The 21,834-nt window shown below is 42.3% G+C and overlaps 1 protein-coding gene across 2 annotated transcripts in view; it reads left to right on the plus strand.

Moving 5' to 3' along the window:
• Nucleotides 1-21,834, plus strand: part of usp32 (ubiquitin specific peptidase 32) — a 71,895-nt gene that overhangs the window by 45,593 nt on the left and 4,468 nt on the right. The window contains exons 12-32 of one of the 2 annotated variants that reach the window (XM_016996956.2): nucleotides 389-491; nucleotides 1,923-2,106; nucleotides 2,217-2,392; nucleotides 3,239-3,379; nucleotides 5,002-5,161; nucleotides 7,958-8,112; nucleotides 8,714-8,795; nucleotides 8,937-9,011; nucleotides 9,366-9,504; nucleotides 10,434-10,539; nucleotides 11,622-11,795; nucleotides 11,984-12,158; nucleotides 13,554-13,705; nucleotides 13,853-13,967; nucleotides 14,276-14,487; nucleotides 15,611-15,795; nucleotides 15,987-16,073; nucleotides 16,183-16,303; nucleotides 17,445-17,636; nucleotides 18,490-18,781; nucleotides 20,572-20,984. In XM_016996956.2, coding sequence (XP_016852445.2) covers nucleotides 389-491; nucleotides 1,923-2,106; nucleotides 2,217-2,392; nucleotides 3,239-3,379; nucleotides 5,002-5,161; nucleotides 7,958-8,112; nucleotides 8,714-8,795; nucleotides 8,937-9,011; nucleotides 9,366-9,504; nucleotides 10,434-10,539; nucleotides 11,622-11,795; nucleotides 11,984-12,158; nucleotides 13,554-13,705; nucleotides 13,853-13,967; nucleotides 14,276-14,487; nucleotides 15,611-15,795; nucleotides 15,987-16,073; nucleotides 16,183-16,303; nucleotides 17,445-17,636; nucleotides 18,490-18,781; nucleotides 20,572-20,984 — 3,439 coding nt within the window. The remainder of the gene's footprint in view (nucleotides 1-388; nucleotides 492-1,922; nucleotides 2,107-2,216; nucleotides 2,393-3,238; nucleotides 3,380-5,001; nucleotides 5,162-7,957; nucleotides 8,113-8,713; nucleotides 8,796-8,936; nucleotides 9,012-9,365; nucleotides 9,505-10,433; nucleotides 10,540-11,621; nucleotides 11,796-11,983; nucleotides 12,159-13,553; nucleotides 13,706-13,852; nucleotides 13,968-14,275; nucleotides 14,488-15,610; nucleotides 15,796-15,986; nucleotides 16,074-16,182; nucleotides 16,304-17,444; nucleotides 17,637-18,489; nucleotides 18,782-20,571; nucleotides 20,985-21,834) is intronic. The other variant, XM_003226594.4, reaches the window with a different exon arrangement.

Raw genomic sequence — 21,834 nt, forward strand, 5'->3', positions numbered from 1 at the left:
CTATCACCTCCCAACAAAGGATTCCCTCAGGCAGTAAGCAGCCAGACCTTGAAGCTGAAAGGCTATTCAGTGCTAATCAAGCTGGCCAATGGCAACATTCACACCTGCCTCAAACAGGCAAGAGTTCTTTTTCCCACCCCGAACGTTCCACAGATATATAAACCCCACTTGACTAGTTTCCAACTTACCTCACAACCTCTGAAGATGCCTGCCATAGATGCAGGTGAAACGTCAGGAAAGAATGCTTCTGGAACATGGCCATACAGCCCAGAAAACTCACAGCAACCCAATTCCGTAACAGTCTTGGCTGTTCCTGAACCAAATGTGATTCTTTGACCGAGGCCTGGCTAACTGAGGAACTGATTTGTTTTCTCTTGTATTGACTTAGGGGATGGTTAGAGCGGGAAAGCAGGTACGGCCTCCAGCCGGGACACAACTGGTTTCTGATCGCAATGCCGTGGTGGCAACAGTGGAAAGACTACGTCAAATATGTAAGTATATTTACTTTGCATATATTATTCATTGTATTCATGTTGTAAGTTGCCCTGAGTCCTTTCAGGGAAATGGGGTGGGGTATTATTATTATTATTATTATTATTATTATTATTATTATTATTAAGTCCTGCATTAGCAGGAAATGATTGTCAAGTCATCGAACAGATGAGACTGGCAATTAAAGTCCATTAGGAAAGATTCCGGTTGTTCTCCCAAACCACCAGTGCAATCAAAGCGTTGTTTTCCTTCCAAGCCCCATTAACTTCCCGTACCCATTTCTTGCCATTTCCTGACACTTTCGTCCACTTTTTCTGGCTCGCTGTGTCATCTGTCCTAGCGAAATCCCATTGAATCAATAGGATTTATCCCTCTGTTAACTCTCTATTGGACCGTCAATTCAGTGAGTCTGTTCTGTCATGGTTTGCAAAGATATTATATGTGTGTTAACTGGAAAATCAAATGCATGAGTTTGCAAGGACCTGGGAATCGGTTTGCAACTGTTGCTGTCCTGCTGCTGGAGAACCGGTTTGAACAGGTTTCTGTGTGTGTGTGTGTGTGTGTGTGAGAGAGAGAGAGAGAGAGAGAGAGAGAGAGAGGGAAGTGTCATGGTTTGCAAAGATACTATATGTGTGTTAACTGGAAAATCAAATGCATGAAGCCTATTGGCTGAGTTTGCAAGGACCTGGGAATCGGTTTGCAACTGTTGCTGTCCTGCTGCTGGAGAACCAGTTTGAACAGGTTTCTCTCTTTGTGTGTGTGAGTGAGTCTACTGAGTACTGGCTGGAAAAAAGATGGCTTTGTACTCAAAGAGGCCTGACTATTTCTGAGGCCTTGTTTGTGGCTGATCTTCACTGATGCATATATATGGACTAAGAAAGGACTGCTGATTTCTGTAAGCAATCAGAGGGACTATTGTAAATAACATTGTTCTGTTGATCTCTTGGACTTAGTAAAAGTTCCTGTGTTACTTGTTCTGCAAAACCAGTGGTGCACCATTCTTCAGGTTAACTCATCCGTCATCCACAATCCCCAACATGGAATTGGAACCATGGAAGTGGTAGTTTTGCAAGGTTTTGAACCTTGTCCACTAAAGTGTGTTGGAGTCACATCAAACTACAAATCCCACAATTTAGATGCACACCCCACTATCCCATAGATTTAATCACAGCAGTCCAAGTGGGACCAAATCGCATTAATCCTACAATGTAGATGCACATCTCGCAATCCCATAGATTTAATCACAGCAGCCCAAGTGGTATCAAACTGCATTAACAAAGACATTCGGGGCTGTTGACCCAGATGTATAGTTGTGGAAGTAGCAGATAATTTTAATAAAAGTGAGCCCATTCAAGCCATGTTGAGGGAGATGTGCGACGGACCCGTGTTGTGCCTTGCCCTCTTCCATCCCATTTTCATTTTGGTTTCAGGACGCAAGCCCCGTTGTGATCGAGCCTTCATCCGTACTGAACGGAGGCAAGAACCTGCGACCAGGTCCCAGTTCCCGTACAGCGGATCAGGGAGAAGACAAAGCGAGCGGCGTAAATTACGTTGAAGAAAAGTTTTCAGATAACATTTCCTCCGCGTCGGAAGCCTCCGAGACCACCGGCAGCAGTAAGAATGGAAATAAAGAATTGACAACGACAAAACTCGCCTACCTCTGGTAGTTAACTGCAATCTGAAATGAGTTTGTTGTCCTCCTCTTCTTCTTTAAACCCTCCCAGATTTCCTTCACGGAAGCAGCCCTACTACTGAGATGTGCTTTGCCCGCCAGCTGAACTCTTCGGACAACAACAACCAGTGCCTACTTGGCTCGAACGGGAATGTGTTACTACAGCTCAGTCCGCAGCGGCCGGGAGCCATTGATAACCAGCCACTGGTCACGCAAGATCCCATGAAGGTAAGCAAGGCGTCCGAGTCAGGATGTGTGTGCCATGAAATCTCATGAGCTCATTTCCTTACTGTTCTTCGTCACACGAAAATCCTTATAATAATAATAATACTTTATTTTTCTATCCCGCTACCATCTCCCCGAAGGGACTCGGGGCGGCTCACATGGGGCACGATGCCCAAAACAAAACAGAATAAAGCAATTACAACGAATATCAAAACAAAACAGTAATAACATAAATAAAATAAAATAAATAATTTAAACATTTAAAAAATACAATGAAACACATAAAATCAGAACAAATGAGTCATCATACAGCATCAACCACTGAGCATATAAAACACAATATCCAAAGCTTTAATAAAGTGCATAAACAAGTGTCAGAGAGTCAACTAGGATAATATGGGATAAGGTAGGGTAGGAAGGGATTAATTCTTGGCCTGTGTTCGTTTTAGCCAGTTGCAATCAAATTAACACCGACTTTTGATAACCCTGTGAAGACTTCCAATAATATAAATTTAATATAATATTAAATAATTTAATAATTGTTTTATTATTATTAATAATCGTAATAACATTAATAAGGATACTAATTTAATATTATTATTCTATTATCAACAATGCTAGTTAGGTCTTGCAAACTCCGGCTTCCTTTATTTAGTCTGTCCACATGGAACAGAGTCCAGTGGCTACATTATACAGACTTCAAGCGACACTTTATTTATTTATTTATTTACTTATTTATTTGCAGTATTTATACTCTTAGTGGATCCAGGTGTGTGTCCTTTCAGGTCTGGCAGCTTTGAAGGGTTCTGAATCTGATGCCCATTTCTCTTTTTCCGATCTTCGGCACAGGCTCCAACGTTGACTCTGGAAGGCGGCCGACTCAAACAGTCCCCGCCGTTGGTTCAAGGGAAAAGTTACGAAATTGTCCCGGAGCCGGTGTGGAGGGCGCTTTATCATTGGTACGGTGCAAACCTGTCTTTACCCCGGCCGGTAAGTATCGAAAGGGTGATTCTATATGTTACTAAGGGTCAGGATTCTAACACCAGGCCTTGTAAGCATCTCAATGTGCTCCCTGGTATATATTTTTCCTTGCAATCGACTGCTTTGGCAGATCAACCCACCTGAGACTATCTTGCCCTCCAAATTTTGAGAGTTGTGTCACTTTCCAATGTGTGTGTTGTCACTTTTCCTGGCAGCTTAATGCGCCATTGGGTAATGTTTAGCCACTTTGGAAACTGGCAGATGTTCGCAGCCAAAGCTTTGGTACAGACGCTCGCTCCAAAGCACCACAAAGCGGAGGCTTGCCACTAAACTTCTCCCACACGTTCTCCATGGAAACAAGCCTCTTTCCCGGTCTGAAAAAGACCAGCGCATTTCTCCTGATGTGCAAAGGATGGAGTGCAGGCCTGGATATTACCTTTGCCCCCCCCCCCCCAGTCTCTCAACCACATACTGTATATACTCAAGTATAAGCCTAATTTTTCAGCTCTTTTTTTAGGACTAAAAAAGCCCACCTCGGCTTATACTCGAGTGAGGGTCCTGGTTGGCTTATATTTGGGTCAGCTTATACTCGAGAATATATGGTACATTTATTATTTTTCTCTATTATTGTTGCTACTATTACATTTATTTTACTCTATTATTATTATTATTATTATTATTATTATTACATTCATTATTTCACTCTGATATTATTATTATTATTATTATTATTATTATTATTATTATTACATGTATTATTTTACTTTATTACAGTAGAGTCTCACTTATCCAACGTTCTGGATTATCCAACGCATTTTTATAGTCAATGTTTTGAATACATCGTTATATTTTGGTGCTAAATTCGTAAATACAGTAATTACTACATAGCATTACTATGTATTGAACTACTTTTTCTGTCAGATTTGTTGTATAACGTGATGTTTTGGTGCTTAATTTGTAAAATCATAACCTAATTTGATGTTTAATGGGCTTTTCCTTAATGCCTTCTTATTATCCAACATATTCGCTTATCCAACGTTCTGCCGGCCTGTTTATGTTGGATAAGTGAGACTCTACTGTATTATTAAAAGGATACATAAGCACATTTACATTGAAGAAGATGAGAATAATGATTTAATCAGAGTTGGACAATCTTATCTTAAATTAGAGTTTTATGTAAATATTCAAAAACATTTAACTTACTGATGCTTCAATTAATGTACTTTAATTGGTATCTATTTTTATTTCTGAAATTTACCACTCTTGGCTTATACTTGAGTCAATGTTTTCCCAGCTTTGGCTTATATTCGGGTTGGCTTATACTCGAGTATATACGCTACTTATAAAAAATTGGCACTTGTTTTTGTTTCCTTAAATGAAAATGAAAAGAGGGAAAATATTGACCTATGTGTCCCATGCCATTACTCACCCCTCTAGGAAGGAAGCATCACTTGTTACCGAAACGCTAGATATTTTTCAATTTTGTTACTTGGGTTGTTGTCTTAACTTCCACTCCCCTGTGTATTTTCAAACCTGATCTACTTTTTTGCTTTTGCTTTTTGCTGTGTTTCTTTGCCAAGTACTTTTGCATTTTTATATCGCCATTTGTTCTTCCTTTCTTTTTTTCTCAGGTGATTGTCAACAATGCAACCCGCCACCCCGAACTGGAGCTCTTTCCGCGCTACCTGCTCTTCTTGCGCCAGCAGCCGGCCACCCGGACGCAGCAGTCCAACATCTGGGTGAACATGGGTATGATGAGCCTGAGAATGTTTCCTCATCAGTTGCCGAGAGGTAATGTAAGAATACAGCAAGAACCCCGCTGCCTAGTCTCCGGAGGGAGGGCTGCCCCACCGCCCCGACGTGGACGCCTTTGCTGCCGCCACCGCCGCACTTGTAAATGAGCCTTCCACAATCCCTTAAAAGCCGGGCCGGTGACGGGCGATTCTCCTGCTTTATTCCAAAATGATTTTAAAAATATACCCCCAAAAGCTCTTATCAAAAGCCCTTTGAATGTTAAGTCATGGGTCTTATAAAACGTGAGCAGCACAAGTGAGCTGGTTGTCACCTCATTAAGATACTGGTAATTGATTGTATGAGTAGATACTTGGTTATGCTGATTTTAATTGGTTCAGTAGTTAATTGGGAGCGGGAAATATTCCATAATATTGAAGGAGAGTTCATATTCGAAAATGGTCAATGCCTACAGTTCTTGAGTGTTGAGAAACCCTCATAGGACAAATCCTATTAAGCCTGGCATGGGCAAACTTTGCATGCCTTCTTCAGGCCGTCCTCTCGGCATAAGTATGAGGCTACTCGCACCTTTCTTATGCAGGGAAGAAAACGAGACGATCTTCGAGCTGTCCTCTCGACATTATGCTGGGTGGAGGACAGGACAGGTGACGGCCGAGAGCTCTCTGGAAGACTCTTAGCCGCTGCATGCCTTCCTCAGGCCGTCCTCTCGGCATAAGTATGAGGCCTCTCGCCCCATCCTTATGCCGGGAGGAAAACGAGACATGCAATGACTGCCCCGCTCCTCTCCCCCGATCTTCGAGCTGTCATCTCGACATTATGCTGGGTGGAGGACAGGACAGGTGACGGCCGAGAGCGCTCCGGAAGACTCTTAGCCGCTGCATGCCTTCCTCCTCCATCCTTTTTGCATAAGGATGCGGCGGGCCAGGATTGCCAATAGTCTTGAGAAACTGCCCAGTTTTCAAAGACTTTGTCCCATTGATGCTTGCTAAAATTGCTTTGGGTTGAACATAACTGCTAGGAATTGTGTCCCTCATTCATCAGCCTGCCGGTTGGCAGAGGGTTGGACTAGATGGCCCACGTGGCCCCTTCCACTATGATTCCGGGATAAAATCAAAGGTTGGGGAGGCTGGGGCTGATGGGAGGTATTGTCCAAAACTTCAGGAGGAAACTGAGCTGCAGTGGATGATACTCGCTCTTGTCTTCGTTCGTCTTCACTTCAAACCCAATCCTGCCATTCTCTTTAACTGGGGAAATTAGGAGAAAGTAAACTGGCTCCCACAGTAAACTGGCCCTTTAATAGATCTTTGCTAGACTCTGAAGACTGCAATGATGATAATGGTATCGATAATGGTAGTAGCAGTAGTAGTAACAGAGGGTGATTGATATTCTCCAGAAATCCTGTATAGATTTCAAGGTATTCCTTGCAGTGTTCGGTCCGTTGCCTGGTCTCTCCAGGGGAAAAGACTTTTAATAAGAGCTTGCTGAAGGGTTGGCCACGAATCCCTTGCTTGTCCTGCCACCCTCTAGAAAGAAATGCACCCTCCAATCTCTTCTAATCAGCGGCTACTTGCTTGACCCAATTGGCTACCAAACCAGCTCTCACCGGGCCTCCAGCAGCAGGCGCCGCCTTGCCTTAAACACGTCACTAATTCTGATTTTGAGGCTTTCTCGCCGGCCTGGTTGTGATTTGGAATTGGTTTCGCTCCGCACTAATGATCCAAATCGACGATTAATCCCAAACGTCCCAATGTGCTTTCTTGCTGTAATCTTATACCTAATCCTCTCGCCTTTTAATTGTCGTAAAATTATTTTTGTTTGTTATGTACGCTAAAGAGGAACAATAATTCTTTGCTTGGACGGTTAAGGTTTATTTAGGAAGAGAGATGCTTTGCTGGCTTGATTTGAAAAGGGTGGTTTTGATTTTGCGCTTTGATTACAACCGCATGCCAAAAAGAGTGTCTCTCCCTGTTCGCGGAATGAACGTTGTCAAGTAGAGAAACACTTATAGAGGTCGGAAAGTTGGTTTTCTGGACTTAAGCATTATCATGAATACGTTTTTTATTGAAATTTCAATGTGAGAAGGTGTATCAGAACTTTTACAGAGAAACATTTAGACAGACATACGGATTCTATATAACTACATTGAATCCACAAACTACAGTTACATTGTCTAACAAACAAACAAAGGGGAATTACATTTTTACCCAGCAGTTACATTAACACATAATAATAATAATAATAATAATAATAATAATAATAATAATAATAATAATAATAACAACTTTATTTTTATACCCCGCCCCATCTCCCCAAAGGGACTCGGGGCGGCTTACATGGGGCCAGGCCCGATAAAACAAACAAATAACAGTAACAAAGCAATAAAACAATTATCCCAGTAAAAAACATCAACATCAATAAAAACAATCATTAAAATCAACAAGCAGGATACAGTGTTAAAAACAGGAGACTAATTCGTAGATCCCAGGCGAAATGCAGAGTATATATACATAAACACATTCATCTATCCTCATTCATACGTCACCATTTCTCCCGCTGTCTCCTGAAGGCCAGACTGCTTCCTTGCAAATCTGCCACTTTTCCAATACTTCCAGAACAAACAAACAAAGGGGAATTAAATCCTTGCAAATCTGCAACTTCTAAAATGCCAAAATGCATCCTCTTTCCCTAAGAGCAAGGCCAAGAATCATTATATTATTTTTATTATTATCAATAATATTGTTATGTAATACAATAAATAAATATATATACAATATAATATATTACTCTGTTGGTTATTTCCCCCCATGTTTTTGTTGTCTTTGCCTCCTTGCGCAGGGAACGTGCCCTCTCCCAGTGCCCCCTTGAAGCGGGTCTTGGCCTACACGGGCTGCTTCAGCCGCATGCAGACAATCAAGGAGATCCACGAATATCTCTCGCAGAGGCTGCGGATCAAAGAGGAGGACATGCGCCTGTGGCTGTACAATAGCGAGGTAAGAGCTGAGTTCTAGAGATTCTCACCTGGGTGTGTGTATCCTTCTGTCACTATTATTTTGGGCCCAAAACTCCCAACGTCCTGCGAAACTACCATGAAGAATTGTGACCCTTGCTGGATATCAGATCAGGATGTACTATATATACTCGAAGATAATATTACCCTAATATTACCATATAATGATATAGTACAATATAGTAATTTAATGCTTATATTGTGTTATGCTAATAATATATTGTATGTTCATTTGATTTGTAAGCCGCTCCGAGTCCCCTCCGGGGTGAGAAGAGCGGGATATAAATGTAGTAAATAAATAAATAAATAATAAATAAGCCAAATATAGGCATTAGAGATATAGGCATTTCCCCCTGCAAGCCTTTGCGATCCCTATGTACCTAAATATTTGTATATTTGCAGGGAAAATGCACACACATAGAGATGTCTGGATAGATATAAGCATAATTTTATAAAGGGTTTGCAAATATTGCAGGAGGGAAATGCACATATATAGAGAGAGGATTTGCAAATGTTTCAGTGTCTCTTCCGACTCTAGGATTCTATGATTCTAAAGGAGATTTGACTCGTTCTTCTCTTTGCAGAACTACCTTACGCTTCTGGACGATGAGGACCACACGCTGGAGTACCTAAACATCCAAGATGACCAACACTTAATTATAGAAGGTGTGCAAAACAAAGGATGTCTGCAATGCCACTTCTTTTCAATCCCCAATATGAAAAACATTGCTGTTAAGCATGCACTGACTTCCTAACTTTGTATAGTCTTTGCTGTCCCTCAAATACGTTTCTGACTTGTTTTCATAGTTCGGAACAAAGACATGAGTTGGCCCGAGGAGATGTCCTTTATCGCAAACAGCAGCAAAATAGATCGGCATAAAGGTATGTGACAGCATCTGCTTCCCTGACCCCTAGTCCAGCCCTAATGAGCCCAAATCCAGTATTCTGAATCGCAAGCAGTTTTTGATTTATAGTTTTTGATTTATTAAATACAGTTATATATTACATTATACACTTTTGTTATTTAAACTGTACATATTGAGAAATTATGGTTTTTTTCTCGAAGTGACACACCACCCAAGTCATGCTAGATTTTTTTTGGTGCAAAAGGTTGCCCATCATTGCTCTATCTGAATCGATTTGGCCAGGAAAATCTTGGGATAGGTTGCTGTTGGGGGTTTCTCAGTGAGAACATAGGCAGTGTTGTCGTTCTGACATTCCTTTTCTTCTTCTCAGTCCCGACGGAAAAGGGGGCCACGGGTCTGAGCAACCTGGGCAACACCTGCTTCATGAATTCCAGCATCCAGTGTGTCAGCAACACACAGCCGCTCACTCAGTATTTCATCTCAGGCAGACACCTGTACGAGCTCAACAGGTAACTTTATTGTTGGGTCATTTTGAAACCATGGTGTTGTGGCTCAACTGGAGTCTCAGAGTGACTCTGATGGGGATTGTGGGATTCAGGTTCCAGATGTTCGAGATGATGGGATTCAGGTTCAGAGTGTCCCTGCTATGAGAGATGAGGAGCAGGGAGGCATTCCCACGGCAGGGAATGGTGTTGATGATACAGGAGATGATACTGAAGCTAACCAGGTGCAAAGGGAGGACAGCTCCAGTTAGATAGGATGCAGACAGAGGCTGCTGCTAACAAGCTGTCTGGCCTTGATGAAACAGAATCTCTGGATCGAGCTGGCCGCCAGGTTCGCAGGAGTGTTAAAATAGCAAACAAGAAAGAGGTCAGAGGCCAAAGAAATGCCTTCATGCTATGCAGAGACTATTAAAGGGTGTGCTGAGAGAGAAACCTTTGTCAAAAGCAACGTGTCGTTTGAGTCAAAAAGCAGCTCTTGCTTTCTCCGATTAACTTCCAGCTTTGTGTATTCAAGTTCATGGGACTTTGTCATGCATTAATGGAACCTTGTTTTATGCCTAATGTTTTCTTGGATTATTCTTTATAGCCTTGGTTTTGCAACAATCTTCTGGAACTTTGCTTTTGCTTTTTAAGAACTACTTATTTCCTATTTCTTAATAAACTATAAAAGGCTTCAGTCTGTGTGCAGCCTGGTGTGTTTAGCAAGGTGAAACTGACCTGAGGTGCGACACATGGGGACTAGAGCAGTTCTGCCCAAAGTGGAGAGCTTGGAGTCTTTGAAGAGCTTCCAGGAGGCAAAGCAGCAGTTGTAGCCAATGTTTTCAGGGATGAGGATACAGCAGAAGTCGGGCATCGCCTCTTTGAGGACTCCTGAGTATTATGCAGAGCGGTCCTTGGCAACAAATAGCACTCACAAATAATGTAATCCATTTCAGGACAAATCCGATAGGAATGAAGGGACACATGGCCAAATGCTACGGCGATTTGATCCAAGAGCTGTGGAGTGGAACGCAAAAGAACATTGCCCCTTTAAAGTTACGGGTAAGTACGAGCCAGGCATTTTATTCATCTACAGGTTATTGGAAGTCTTCTTGTTTGTTCTAATTTGTGTGTGTGTGTGTATATATATATATGTATATGTATGTATACACACATGCATATATACATATATACAATATAATTTAAAATAATATATAATATTATAATATATTGTACAGTAGAGTCTCACTTATCCAAGCTAAACGGGCCAGCAGAAGCTTGAATAAGTGAATATCTTGGATAATAAGGAGGGATTAAGGAAAAGTCTACTAAACATCAAATTAGGTTATGATTTTATAAATTAAGCACCAAAACATCATGTTATACAACAAATTTGACAGAAAAAAGTAGTTCAATACGCAGTAATGTTATGTTGTAATTACTGTATTTACAAATTTAGCACCAAAATATCACGATATATTGAAAACATTGACTACAAAAATGGCTTGGATAATCCAGAACCTTGGATAAGCGAGGCTTGGATAACTGAGACTCTACTGTATATGCATATAATATTAATATTATTTTGTAATACAATATAATACTAATAATACATTATGATAATATTAATTATATATTATATATTACATGTAATATTATTAATAATATTACCATATATAGATATAGTACAATATGGTAATTTATTGCCAGTATTGTGCTATGCTAATAATATAATATTGTACGTAAATTTAATTTGTAAGGTGCTCTGAGTCTCCTTCGGGGTGAGACGGGCAGTATATAAATGTACTAAATAAATAAATAATGTCAATTTATTTAAATTTATTGATTGCATTCGTATCCTCACCTTTCCCTCTAAATACGATTCAATCATTTTAAAAAAGATGTGGGGGGGAAACATAGTTACAAAAGTTAAATCAGAATTGAGCATCACAATAATTAAAACATGCTTAGAAACTGCAACTATAATTAAACCATCGTTTATTGGATATTCTTCCAAGATGGGATGGATGGTGGCTTATTGAGTTTGCAGATTTGCCTATTTATATTGGAAGGCCTTCGTGCCACGTAGGGTCTGCTCCGGAATTGTTCTCAAGCCAATTGCAGGTGCCTTTGCTTCCTTGTAGTGGACGATAGCCAAGTACGCGCCTCGCTTTAACGGCTTCCAGCAGCAAGACTCTCAGGAGCTCCTGGCATTTCTCCTGGACGGCCTCCATGAGGATCTGAACCGAGTCCATGAAAAGCCCTACGTAGAACTGAAGGACAGCGATGGGCGGCCCGACTGGGAGGTGGCTGCGGAGGTGAGCTCCGACCCTTGGTGATGATTGACCGCTCCAAAAAAGTAGACACGGCTAGTGAATTTCCATGGTACAAGAATTGCCGTATATACTCAAAGATAAGCCCTTTTTATGAGCTGAGAAGGCCTCCCTGGGCAGCAGAGCCTGGAGGCCATGGCTTGCAAGATGTGAAAAGTTCCTTCTGCTTCCAGGCCTGGGAGAATCACCTGCGGAGGAACCGTTCGATCGTGGTGGACTTGTTCCACGGGCAGCTGAGGTCTCAAGTCAAGTGCAAGACCTGCGGCCACATCAGCGTGCGCTTTGACCCCTTCAATTTCTTATCCCTGCCCCTCCCGATGGACAGCTACATGCACATAGAAATCATAGGTGAGTTATACGAACACTTGGGCCCTCCTTTTCCTCTCTGGGGCCTTTTCCCAACAAAAATAATAATGCCAACCTCCGCACGATTACGAACTTTTGAAAAATGGAAATCTCCATAACGTTTTGGAGACTATATGATCTTGGAAAGGCACGACTGTGTTAGAAGTCATAACCTTTTGGAATAATGAATGCCATAACTTTTTGGGAAAATGGCATTCATGCAAAACAGTTAGGTTTCTCAGCTGCTAAACCGATGCACCTGAATATCTGTTTGAACTGTTAGGGACAAAGATATGCCAATAATAATAACAATAACAACAACTACAACTACTACAACTTTATTCTTATATCAGGTTTTAAACTATTTGTGTTAATTTTTGATGTGATCGTTATGTACTATGTTCTACTTGGAACTGTATTTTATTTGGATGTGTTTTATTTACAAATGATTGTAATCACTTGGGCCTGGCCCCATCTAAGCCACCCCAAGTCCCTTCAGGGAGATGTAGGCAGGGTATAAAAATAAAGTTGTTGTTGTTATTATTATTATTATTAATTCTTATTATTTATTCTTATATCCCTCCACCATCTCCCCGAAGGGACTCGGGGTGGCTTACATGTGGCACAAAAGTGCCTGAGAACAGAGTGTATAATAAAACACAATATAAAATGCAATTCAATAAAACAATGAGCATATAAAACAAAAAATTAAAACTCAATTAAAACAGCGTTCCTCTGGCGGTAAGCTACTGTAAACATGACCAGGTTGTAAACAATGGGTAAGGAAGTGCAAAGGTGCAGCCAATGCACAAAAACACACACCTATATTTAGCAGAGTTTATTTATTTATTTATTACAGCATTTGTATCCCGCCCTTCTCACCCAAGAGGGGACTCAGGGCGGCTTACAATAAAAACACACATCTAAAAATAATATAATACATTACAATTCAATTAAAATTTCAGAAGTGTTCTTTTAGTTGCCCCAAAAAAGCATCTGCAGTCAGGGCCAGCTAACGCCTCCCTATAAAGGATTCCCCAGGCAGGAAGCAGCCAGGTTTTGAAGCTGCAAGGCCATTCAATGCTAATCAAGGTGGCCAATTGCAATACTTGCCTCCAACAAACAAACGAGAGTTATTTCTCCCACTCTGGACATTCCACAGATATATAAACCACACTCGCGAGTCTGAGTCCTGAACAAGCCCAGATCTGATCACGTGGTCTGCAGCCTCTCCCACAACAAAGAGTTAAGGAAAACTGCATACCAATACACACATATACAATGGAATAAGCTATTTGAATTATATACATAACAAGCTAGTGGAGGCTTCAAGAAGGTTGCTATTTCCAATACGAATTGGCCTTTTTTCAAGGGTGTGTTTCCTCTCTTCTTTGCTAGTCACTAAGTTAGACGGCACGACCCCCGTTCGGTATGGTCTGAGGCTGAACATGGACGAGAAGTACACCGGGTTGAAAAAGCACCTCAGCGACTTGTGCGCCTTGAAGCCGGAGCAGATCCTCCTGGCGGAAGTACACAGCTCCAACATCAAGGTAAATGCTGTTTGGCTACTTGATACGTAAAAGTTTTGGGGTATTTTGAACTCCACTGACTCTTGATCATAGCTGACTGTGACTGGTCTGTCGCACGAGAAAGCGCTCCCTAATCTTAGTTCTCTTTCTCTCCTTGACTTTCAAAAGAACTTTCCGCAAGACAACCAGAAGGTCCGGCACTCGACCAGCTCCTCTTTGTGCGCGTTTGAGATCCCAATCCCTGGATCCCCCACATCGACTTCTTCGAGTCCTGTTCAAACAGGTAGAATAAAAACCGTTTGATTCTATTTTGCTGTGGGGAAAAGATAGACTGCTGACAGATCAGCAAACCTCAAAGAGAGTTGTTGTGTGTTTTCCGGGCTGTCTGGCCATGTTCCAGAAGCATTCTCTCCTGACGTTTCACCCACATCTATGGCAGGCATCCTCAGAGGTGGTGAGGTCTGTTTTGTGCAGAATAAGTTCTGAATTAGAATGGCAAAACATATTGATGGCTTCCTTTGTGAAGAAACCTAGTACAGAACGGCAGCCAAGGCTACCTTATGTCTCCCCAATCCACCCATTTCTCTTTAGAATTCCACAACGGACAGCCGGCCAATGGGGTGATTGGGGGGCTGATGAACGGGGACCTTCCCCGGTCCACCTTGATCCCGAACGGGATGCCCAACACGGTGGTGCCCTGCCGGATGGAGAACGGCCTCTCCAACGCCATGCCCAACGGCCACGCGCTCTCGCCTTCGGACAGCCCCTTCACCGGATACATCATTGCCGTCCACCGGAAAATGGTGAGTGGGGAACCAACACCACTAGATCTTTTGCAGAGTATGGTCGAGGACAATTACGTGGGGGTAAAGCCCAAACATAATAATAATAATAATAATAATAATAATAATAATAATAATAATAATAATAATATCATCGTCATCATCTTATATATATAAAAATGCAATGTGCATAATTAGGACCGAGTTAACACTAAAACTATTGGGCGAAATCACACCAAATTTGGCCACAATACTCATCACTTTACAAGGAGTGACCTTGCAGCTTCAAAGCCTGGCTGCTTTATACCTAGGGGAATCCTCTCTAGCCCACCTTGAATGCCACGAAGAAAGCCCCACTTAGGACTAAACCACAGCAATATGTGGTTGGGCAAAGCTAGTAATAATAATAATAATAATAATAATAATAATAATAATACAAAATCCAGCATATATATCTCGTTTGCTGTGTCTTTCTGTCAATAATAATAATAGTAATAATAGTAATAATAATAATAATAATAATAATAATAATAATTTGTGATACGAAATCCAGCATGTCTATCTTGTTTGCTGTGTCATACAATAAAATAATAATAATAATAATAATAATAATAATAATAATAATAATAATAATAATATACATCACACAGTTCTAAACACTTGGGAAGTGTTCGACTTGTGATTTTGTGAAATGAAATCCAGCATATAGATCTCGTTTGCTGTGTCATACTGTCTTTGTGTCAATAATAATAATAATAATAGTAATAATATACATCACACAGTCCTAAATGCTTGGGAAGTGTTTGACTTGTGATTTTGTGATACGAAATCCAGCATATATATCTCATTTGCTGTGTCATACTCTGTCTTTGTGTCAATAATAATAATAATAATAATAATAATAATAATAATAATATACATCACACAGTCCTAAACACTTGTGAAGTGTTCGACTTGTGATTTTGTGATACGAAATCCAGCATAAAGATCTCGTTTGCTGTGTCATTCTCTATCTTTGTGTCAATAATAATAATAATAATTTCTATACTTACTAGTACATAGCATCAGAGAATGCTGGGTAGAAACACAGGGCCCAAAACAATGGGTATACCATTGTGTGTCACTTTTGATGTCCTGATTGCAGATGCGGACAGAGATGTACTTCCTTTCGGCTCAGAAGAACCGTCCCAGCCTCTTTGGCATGCCCCTGATTGTCCCCTGCACCGTCCACACGCGGAAGAGGGACTTGTATGACGCTGTGTGGATCCAGGTGTCCCGGCTTGCCAGCCCCCTCCCTCCCCAAGAGGCCAGTAACCATGCCCAAGACTGGTGAGTTTGTTTGCATGGCCCCGCCCACTGCCTCTCCCTTAACCCTTTCATAGTCTTGTCAACTGTCTGCATAACAAGCTGTGCAGAACTGAGCAGCAACTAAACCTACTGGGGGAGTTTGGAGGACTGACGCAATCAGTTGGGAAGTTGCATATTAAAATAATAATGACCCGTGTCTTTGTTTTCCCCAGTGATGACAGCTTAGGTTACCAGTACCCCTTCACCCTGCGAGTGGTTCAGAAGGACGGCAACTCCTGCGCTTGGTGCCCCTGGTACCGGTAAGCTACCCAGTCCCAAACTGGGAGTGGAACTGGGATGGTTGGCCGATGCCGTGGAGATGGGGTGGTGTTGACGAGGACTCATTTCCGTCCTCCCTTCCCTGCGCAGGTTCTGCCACGGCTGCAAAATCGACTGCTCCGAAGAGAGGGCTCACATGGGCAACGCCAACCTCGCCGTCGACTGGGACCCCACGGCACTCCATCTTCGCTACCAGACCTCACAGGAACGGGTAAGAAATTCATCCACCTCGCCATTAAATGTCATCGGTTCTGACCATTCTCTGCCTAAGTGTCCAGCTCCCCATTTTGAGAAAGGGATATCGCTTTGTTGGTTATGTACTGTTACGTTTTATGTCTGATTTTCAGGTACAGTAGAGTCTCACTTATCCAAGACTCGCTTATCCAACGTTCTGGATTATCCAACACATTTTTGTACTCAATGTTTTCAATACATCGTGATATTTTGGTGCTAAATTCATAAATACAGTAATTACTACATAGCACTGCTGTGTATTGAACTACTTTTTCTGTCAAATTTGTTGTATAACATGATGTTTTGGTGCGTAATTTGTAAAATCATAACCTAATTTGATGTTTAATAGGCTTTTCCTTAATCTCTCCTTATTATCCAACATATCTGCTTATCCAACATTCTGCCGGTCCGTTTACGTTGGATAAGTAAGACTCTACTGTACTTGTCCCTGGTCTTTCCATCTTGATTTCTGAGTTCATTCTAATGTCATGGTTTTATGAAGATTGTGGTGCTGTTTTTATTATGAATACATGGAACACAGAGTGGCTTTGAGTCCCATATTGGCAGAAAGGCAGGATTGTTGTCTGTTTTCCGGGCTGTCTGGCCATGTCCCAGAAGTATTCTCTCCTGACGTTTTGCCCACAATCACCATGTCAGACGACACAGAGAAGCCACTGAAATCCACAAGCATTTCAAGAATTTCAGCAGAAAGGAGGAAACCATGAAAATGAACAAAATCTGGCTCCCAGTATTAAAAAAACCCTCCAATATCAGAATAGTAAACAAAGGAAAACACTCTGAAAACAGAGGAATTCTAGACATGAATCAATCAGGGGCAGCTAACCACTCTGAACAAAGGATTCCCCTAGGCCAGGACATGAAGCTTGCCAGGCCATTTAATGCTAATCAAGGTGATTAATTACAACACTGGCCTCCAAAAGAGAAGAGTCCTTTCTCCCACCCTGGACCTTCCCTCCCTTGTTTAGTTTTCCAATACAGCCCACAACCTCTGAGGATGCCTGCCATGGATGTGGGTGAAACGTCAGGAGAGGATGCTTCTGGAACATGGCCAGACAGCCCGTAAACCCCTTCTGTTCCTCTCTTTTTTCTCTGTGTAGATAGCGGAGGAGCACCGGAGTGTGGAGCAGAGCCGCCGGGCCCAGGCCGAGCCCATCAACCTGGACAGCTGCCTGCGGGCGTTCACGGGCGAGGAAGAGCTGGGCGAGGACGAGATGTACTACTGCTCCAAGTGCAAGACCCACTGCTTGGCCACCAAGAAGCTGGACCTGTGGAGGCTTCCTCCCATCCTGGTACGTCCCTCGCCCTGCCTTTGAGCCGGGAAAAAACATGTTCAAAATTCCTTCAGCAGTTAACAGGGGCAAAGTCACGCTTTAAAGGTTGCAAAAGAGCTGCATTTCTGTATAAGAAGGTTAGGGCCTGACTATATCTATCTGGAGACATCTTGTCTCTCTTCATGCTCACAGGAGAAGAATTTTATTTATTTATTTATTTATTTACAGTATTTATATTCTGCCCTTCTTTCTCACCCCAAAAGGGACTCAGGGCAGATTACAATGCACATACACATGGCAAACATTCAATGCCACTAGACATACAACATGCAGACACGGACACGGAGGCAATTTAACATTTTCCAGTTTCCGGCTTCATGAGGGTATGCTCAATTCCAGACACAGGGGAGCTGCCACTTCATCATCCACTGTGTCACTGAGTCCTTGATAGAGTACTTCCTCATTCATGCTCATGATGCTGGATGATTTTTATAGTGTCGTTGATTAGTTAAATTAGCCTCCTTGCAGAAACTCTACCTAAATTTCCTACTTGATAGATGCAACTACCTTTCGGGTTGCTTAGGTCAACAACAACAACAGACACAGAGGCAATTTAACATTTTCCAGCTTCCGGCTTCATGAGGGTATGCTCAATTCCAGCCACAGGGGAGCTGCCGCTTCACCGAGTCCTTGATGGTAGTACTTCCTCATTCCTTTCTGCACACTGCTATAATGATTTTTCAAAGGTGAAGGGAAGGTGATCCAGCCCAGTTGACTGTGATTGGCAGCTGCTCTCCAGGGCTTCCGGGGATCAAACCGAGGGTCCCAGCACATGCGAAGACACTCATTGGGAATCCATGTTTCCTCTCAGATCATCCACTTGAAACGCTTCCAGTTCGTCAACGGCCGCTGGATCAAATCCCAGAAAATTGTCAAATTTCCCCGTGAGGATTTCAACCCGAGTGCCTTCCTGATGCCGCGGGACCCCAGCTGCTGGGCGCAGAAGCCCGTGGCCCTGCCGCCCGAGGACCTTTCGGAGCCCCAGGCCCTGGCGGAGGAGTGCCGGAGGGCGGAGGTGCCGGCAAACACATCCGGGGAAGGGGACGCCACGGCCAGGAGCCCCTCCTCCCTCGGCGCTCCCAACATCCTCAACGACATCAAAGGTAAGAGCAAGGCCGGAGAGGGAATCCGATTCTCTGCGTCAACCTCTGTTGCAAAGTCAAGCTTTGCCTGGGGATGACTTCCATAATGAAAACTTCCAGAGGAAGAAATAACGTGGGAACGGTAGAGATAGATCCCTACCTGCTGTTAGGAATTGCGGGAGTTGAAGTCCAAAACACCTGGCGGGCCCAAGTTTGCCCATGCTTGTTTTAGAGACCTCTATAAAGCTTTTAAAATTATTACCCACAGGGAGAAGAGGCGGGTAATAAATTTATTATTATTATTATTATTATTATTATTATTATTATTATTATTATTATTATTATTATTATTATGACACAGCAAACAAGATAGATATGCTGGATTTCATTTCACAAAATCACAAGTCGAACACTTCCCAAGTGTCTAGGACTGTGTGATGTGATGTGTGATGTGTTATTATTATTATTATTATTATTATTATTATTATTATTATTATTATTATTACTACTATGTGGAACCTTCGGTAGCCTAGGGGATAAAAGCCTCATGACTTGAAGGTTGGGTTGCTGACCTGAAAGCTGCCAGGTTCGAATCCTACCCAGGGAGAGCATGGATGAGCTCCCTCTATCAGCTCCAGCTCAATGCGGGGACATGAGATAAGCCTCCTACAAGGATGGTAAAACATCAAAACATCCGGGCAATGTCCCCTGGGCAACGTCCTTGCAGACGGCCAATTCTCTCACTCCAGAAGCAACTCCGGTTGCTCCTGACACGAAAAAAATATTATTATTATTATTATTAATAATAATAATAATAATAATAATAATTTTATTCTTATACCCCGCCCCATCTCCCCAAAGGGACTCGGGGCGGCTTACATGGGGCCAAGCCCAAACAGAACAATAAAAACAAAACAATAAAACCAATAATCAGACAATAAAAGCAAGTCATAAAAACCACATACAAGATTAAATGTTAAAATCATGGATTATTACTGCTACTACAATTACTGCTACTACTTAACACTGTATCCTGCTTATTGATTTTAATGATTGTTTTTATTGATGTTGATGTTTTTTACTGGGATAATTGTTTTATTGCTTTGTTACTGTTTTGTTTGTTTTATTGGGCCTGGCCCCATGTAAGCCGCCCCGAGTCCCTTCGGGGAGATGGGGCGGGGTATAAAAATAAAGTTGTTATTATTATTATTATTATTATTATTATTATTATTATTATTATTATTATTACAATTATTATTTTTCCAAACACAACCAGAGATGTAAGTTCTCTTTTCTAGTCCTAACTTTTTTTTCCAAAACTAAGCAATCTTGCATAGGTAAAGGTATAGGTTTCCCCTGACGTTAAGTCTAATCATGTCTGACTCTGGGGGTTGGTGCTCATCTCCATTTCTAAGCCGAAGAGCCGGCGTTGTCTGTAGACACCTCCAAGGTCATGTGGCCACTGGCAGGACTGCATGGAGTGCCAATGTTACCTTCCCGCCGGAGCGGTACCTATTGATCTACTCACATTGGCATGTTTTCGAACTGCTAGGTTGGCAGTAATGCAATCTTGCATAAGTAAACAAAAATATTCTGAACTTTGAAGCTTTATATATTGTTACTTGCAAGAGGGGACAGGTAATAATTTTTATTATTTTCCCAAAACACACCCAGAGGTGTTGGTTATCTGTCACAAGCTCTTCCTTTCCTATAGTCCATGTTCTCTGTATGTTTAGGTTGCTTTTTAAGCTTGCTTGAGACCCAGAAAAAGGTGAGAACGGGATGTTAACCGTGCTCTGCGTTCCTTCCAGGCTCCCCGTCTTCTGGCAGGAAGTGTGCCTCCTCCTCCTCCTCCTCCTCCTCCGGTTGCCCCTCGAATAAAAACATTAGCCCGACCGGGAGCCCCAGGACTTTGGGCCGGAGCAAAGGAGGGCGTCTCCGGCTGCCTCAGCTCTGCAAAAACAAACTCTCCGGCAGCAAGGAGGACCTGGACCTGGGCCGAGGAGAGAACGGGCCGGACCCGGAGGCCGGAGAGGGCGAGCTCTGCGCCCCTCCCGAGGCCGAGGGGACTTTGGCCAACGGCTACCTTTGCCAGCAGAACTCCCACAGCAGCGGAAGCATCGACGGACAGCTGGACGCCCACGGACAGGAGGAGGAGGAGGCGGCCGAGGACCAAAGAGGAGAGATCTGCGCAAACCCCATCTACAACCTTTATGCAATTTCGGTGGGTGGATCGAGACAGCCTTCTCTCTGCATATAAATATTCACGGGACATCAATTACATTTTGACACCCCTCTAGGCGCCTCAGCAACCAGCTTATGATCATTGGCATAGTCCAAATAGAGTCAGTATCGGCAGCTAAAAAGATGGAAGGAGTCTCAGAATCCAAGATTTAAAAGTGTTCGAGCATTCTTAAATCTTGGAATCTCAGGCTCTCTTATCCAAGCTTCGCTTATCTAAGGTTCTGTCTTATCCAAGGCAGTCTGCCTTTTAGTAGTCATTGTTTTTGTAGTCAATGTTGCCATATTTTGGTGCTAAATTCGTAAATACAGTAATTACTACATAACATGACTGTGTATTGAACTGCTTTTTCTGTCAATTTCTTGTAAAATGTGATGTTTTGGTGCTTAATTTGTAAAATCATAATGTCATTTTATGTTTAATAGGCTTTTTTCTTAATCCCTCCTTATTATCCAAGATTTTCGTTTATCCAAGGTTCTGCCAGCCCATTTATCTTGGATAAGTGAGACTCTACTGCATTTATTTATTTGCAGTATTTATATTCCACCCTTCTCACCCCAGATGGGACTCAGGGCAGATCACAATGCACATATACATGACAAACATTCGGTGCCCTTAAACATACAACATATATAGACAGACACAGAGGCAATTTAACATTTTTCCAGCTTCCGGCTTCCTGAGGGTATGCTGAATTCCGGCCACAGGGGAGCTGCTGCTGCACCGTCCATTTGTGACACCGAGTCCTTGATGGAGTACTTCCTCATTCATTTCCACATGCTGCTGGAAGTTTTATGATGTTGTAAATTAGTTGAATTAGCCTCCCCGCCTA

Source organism: Anolis carolinensis, unplaced genomic scaffold (genome assembly GCF_035594765.1).
Source record: "Anolis carolinensis isolate JA03-04 unplaced genomic scaffold, rAnoCar3.1.pri scaffold_7, whole genome shotgun sequence".
NCBI lineage: Eukaryota > Metazoa > Chordata > Lepidosauria > Squamata > Dactyloidae > Anolis > Anolis carolinensis.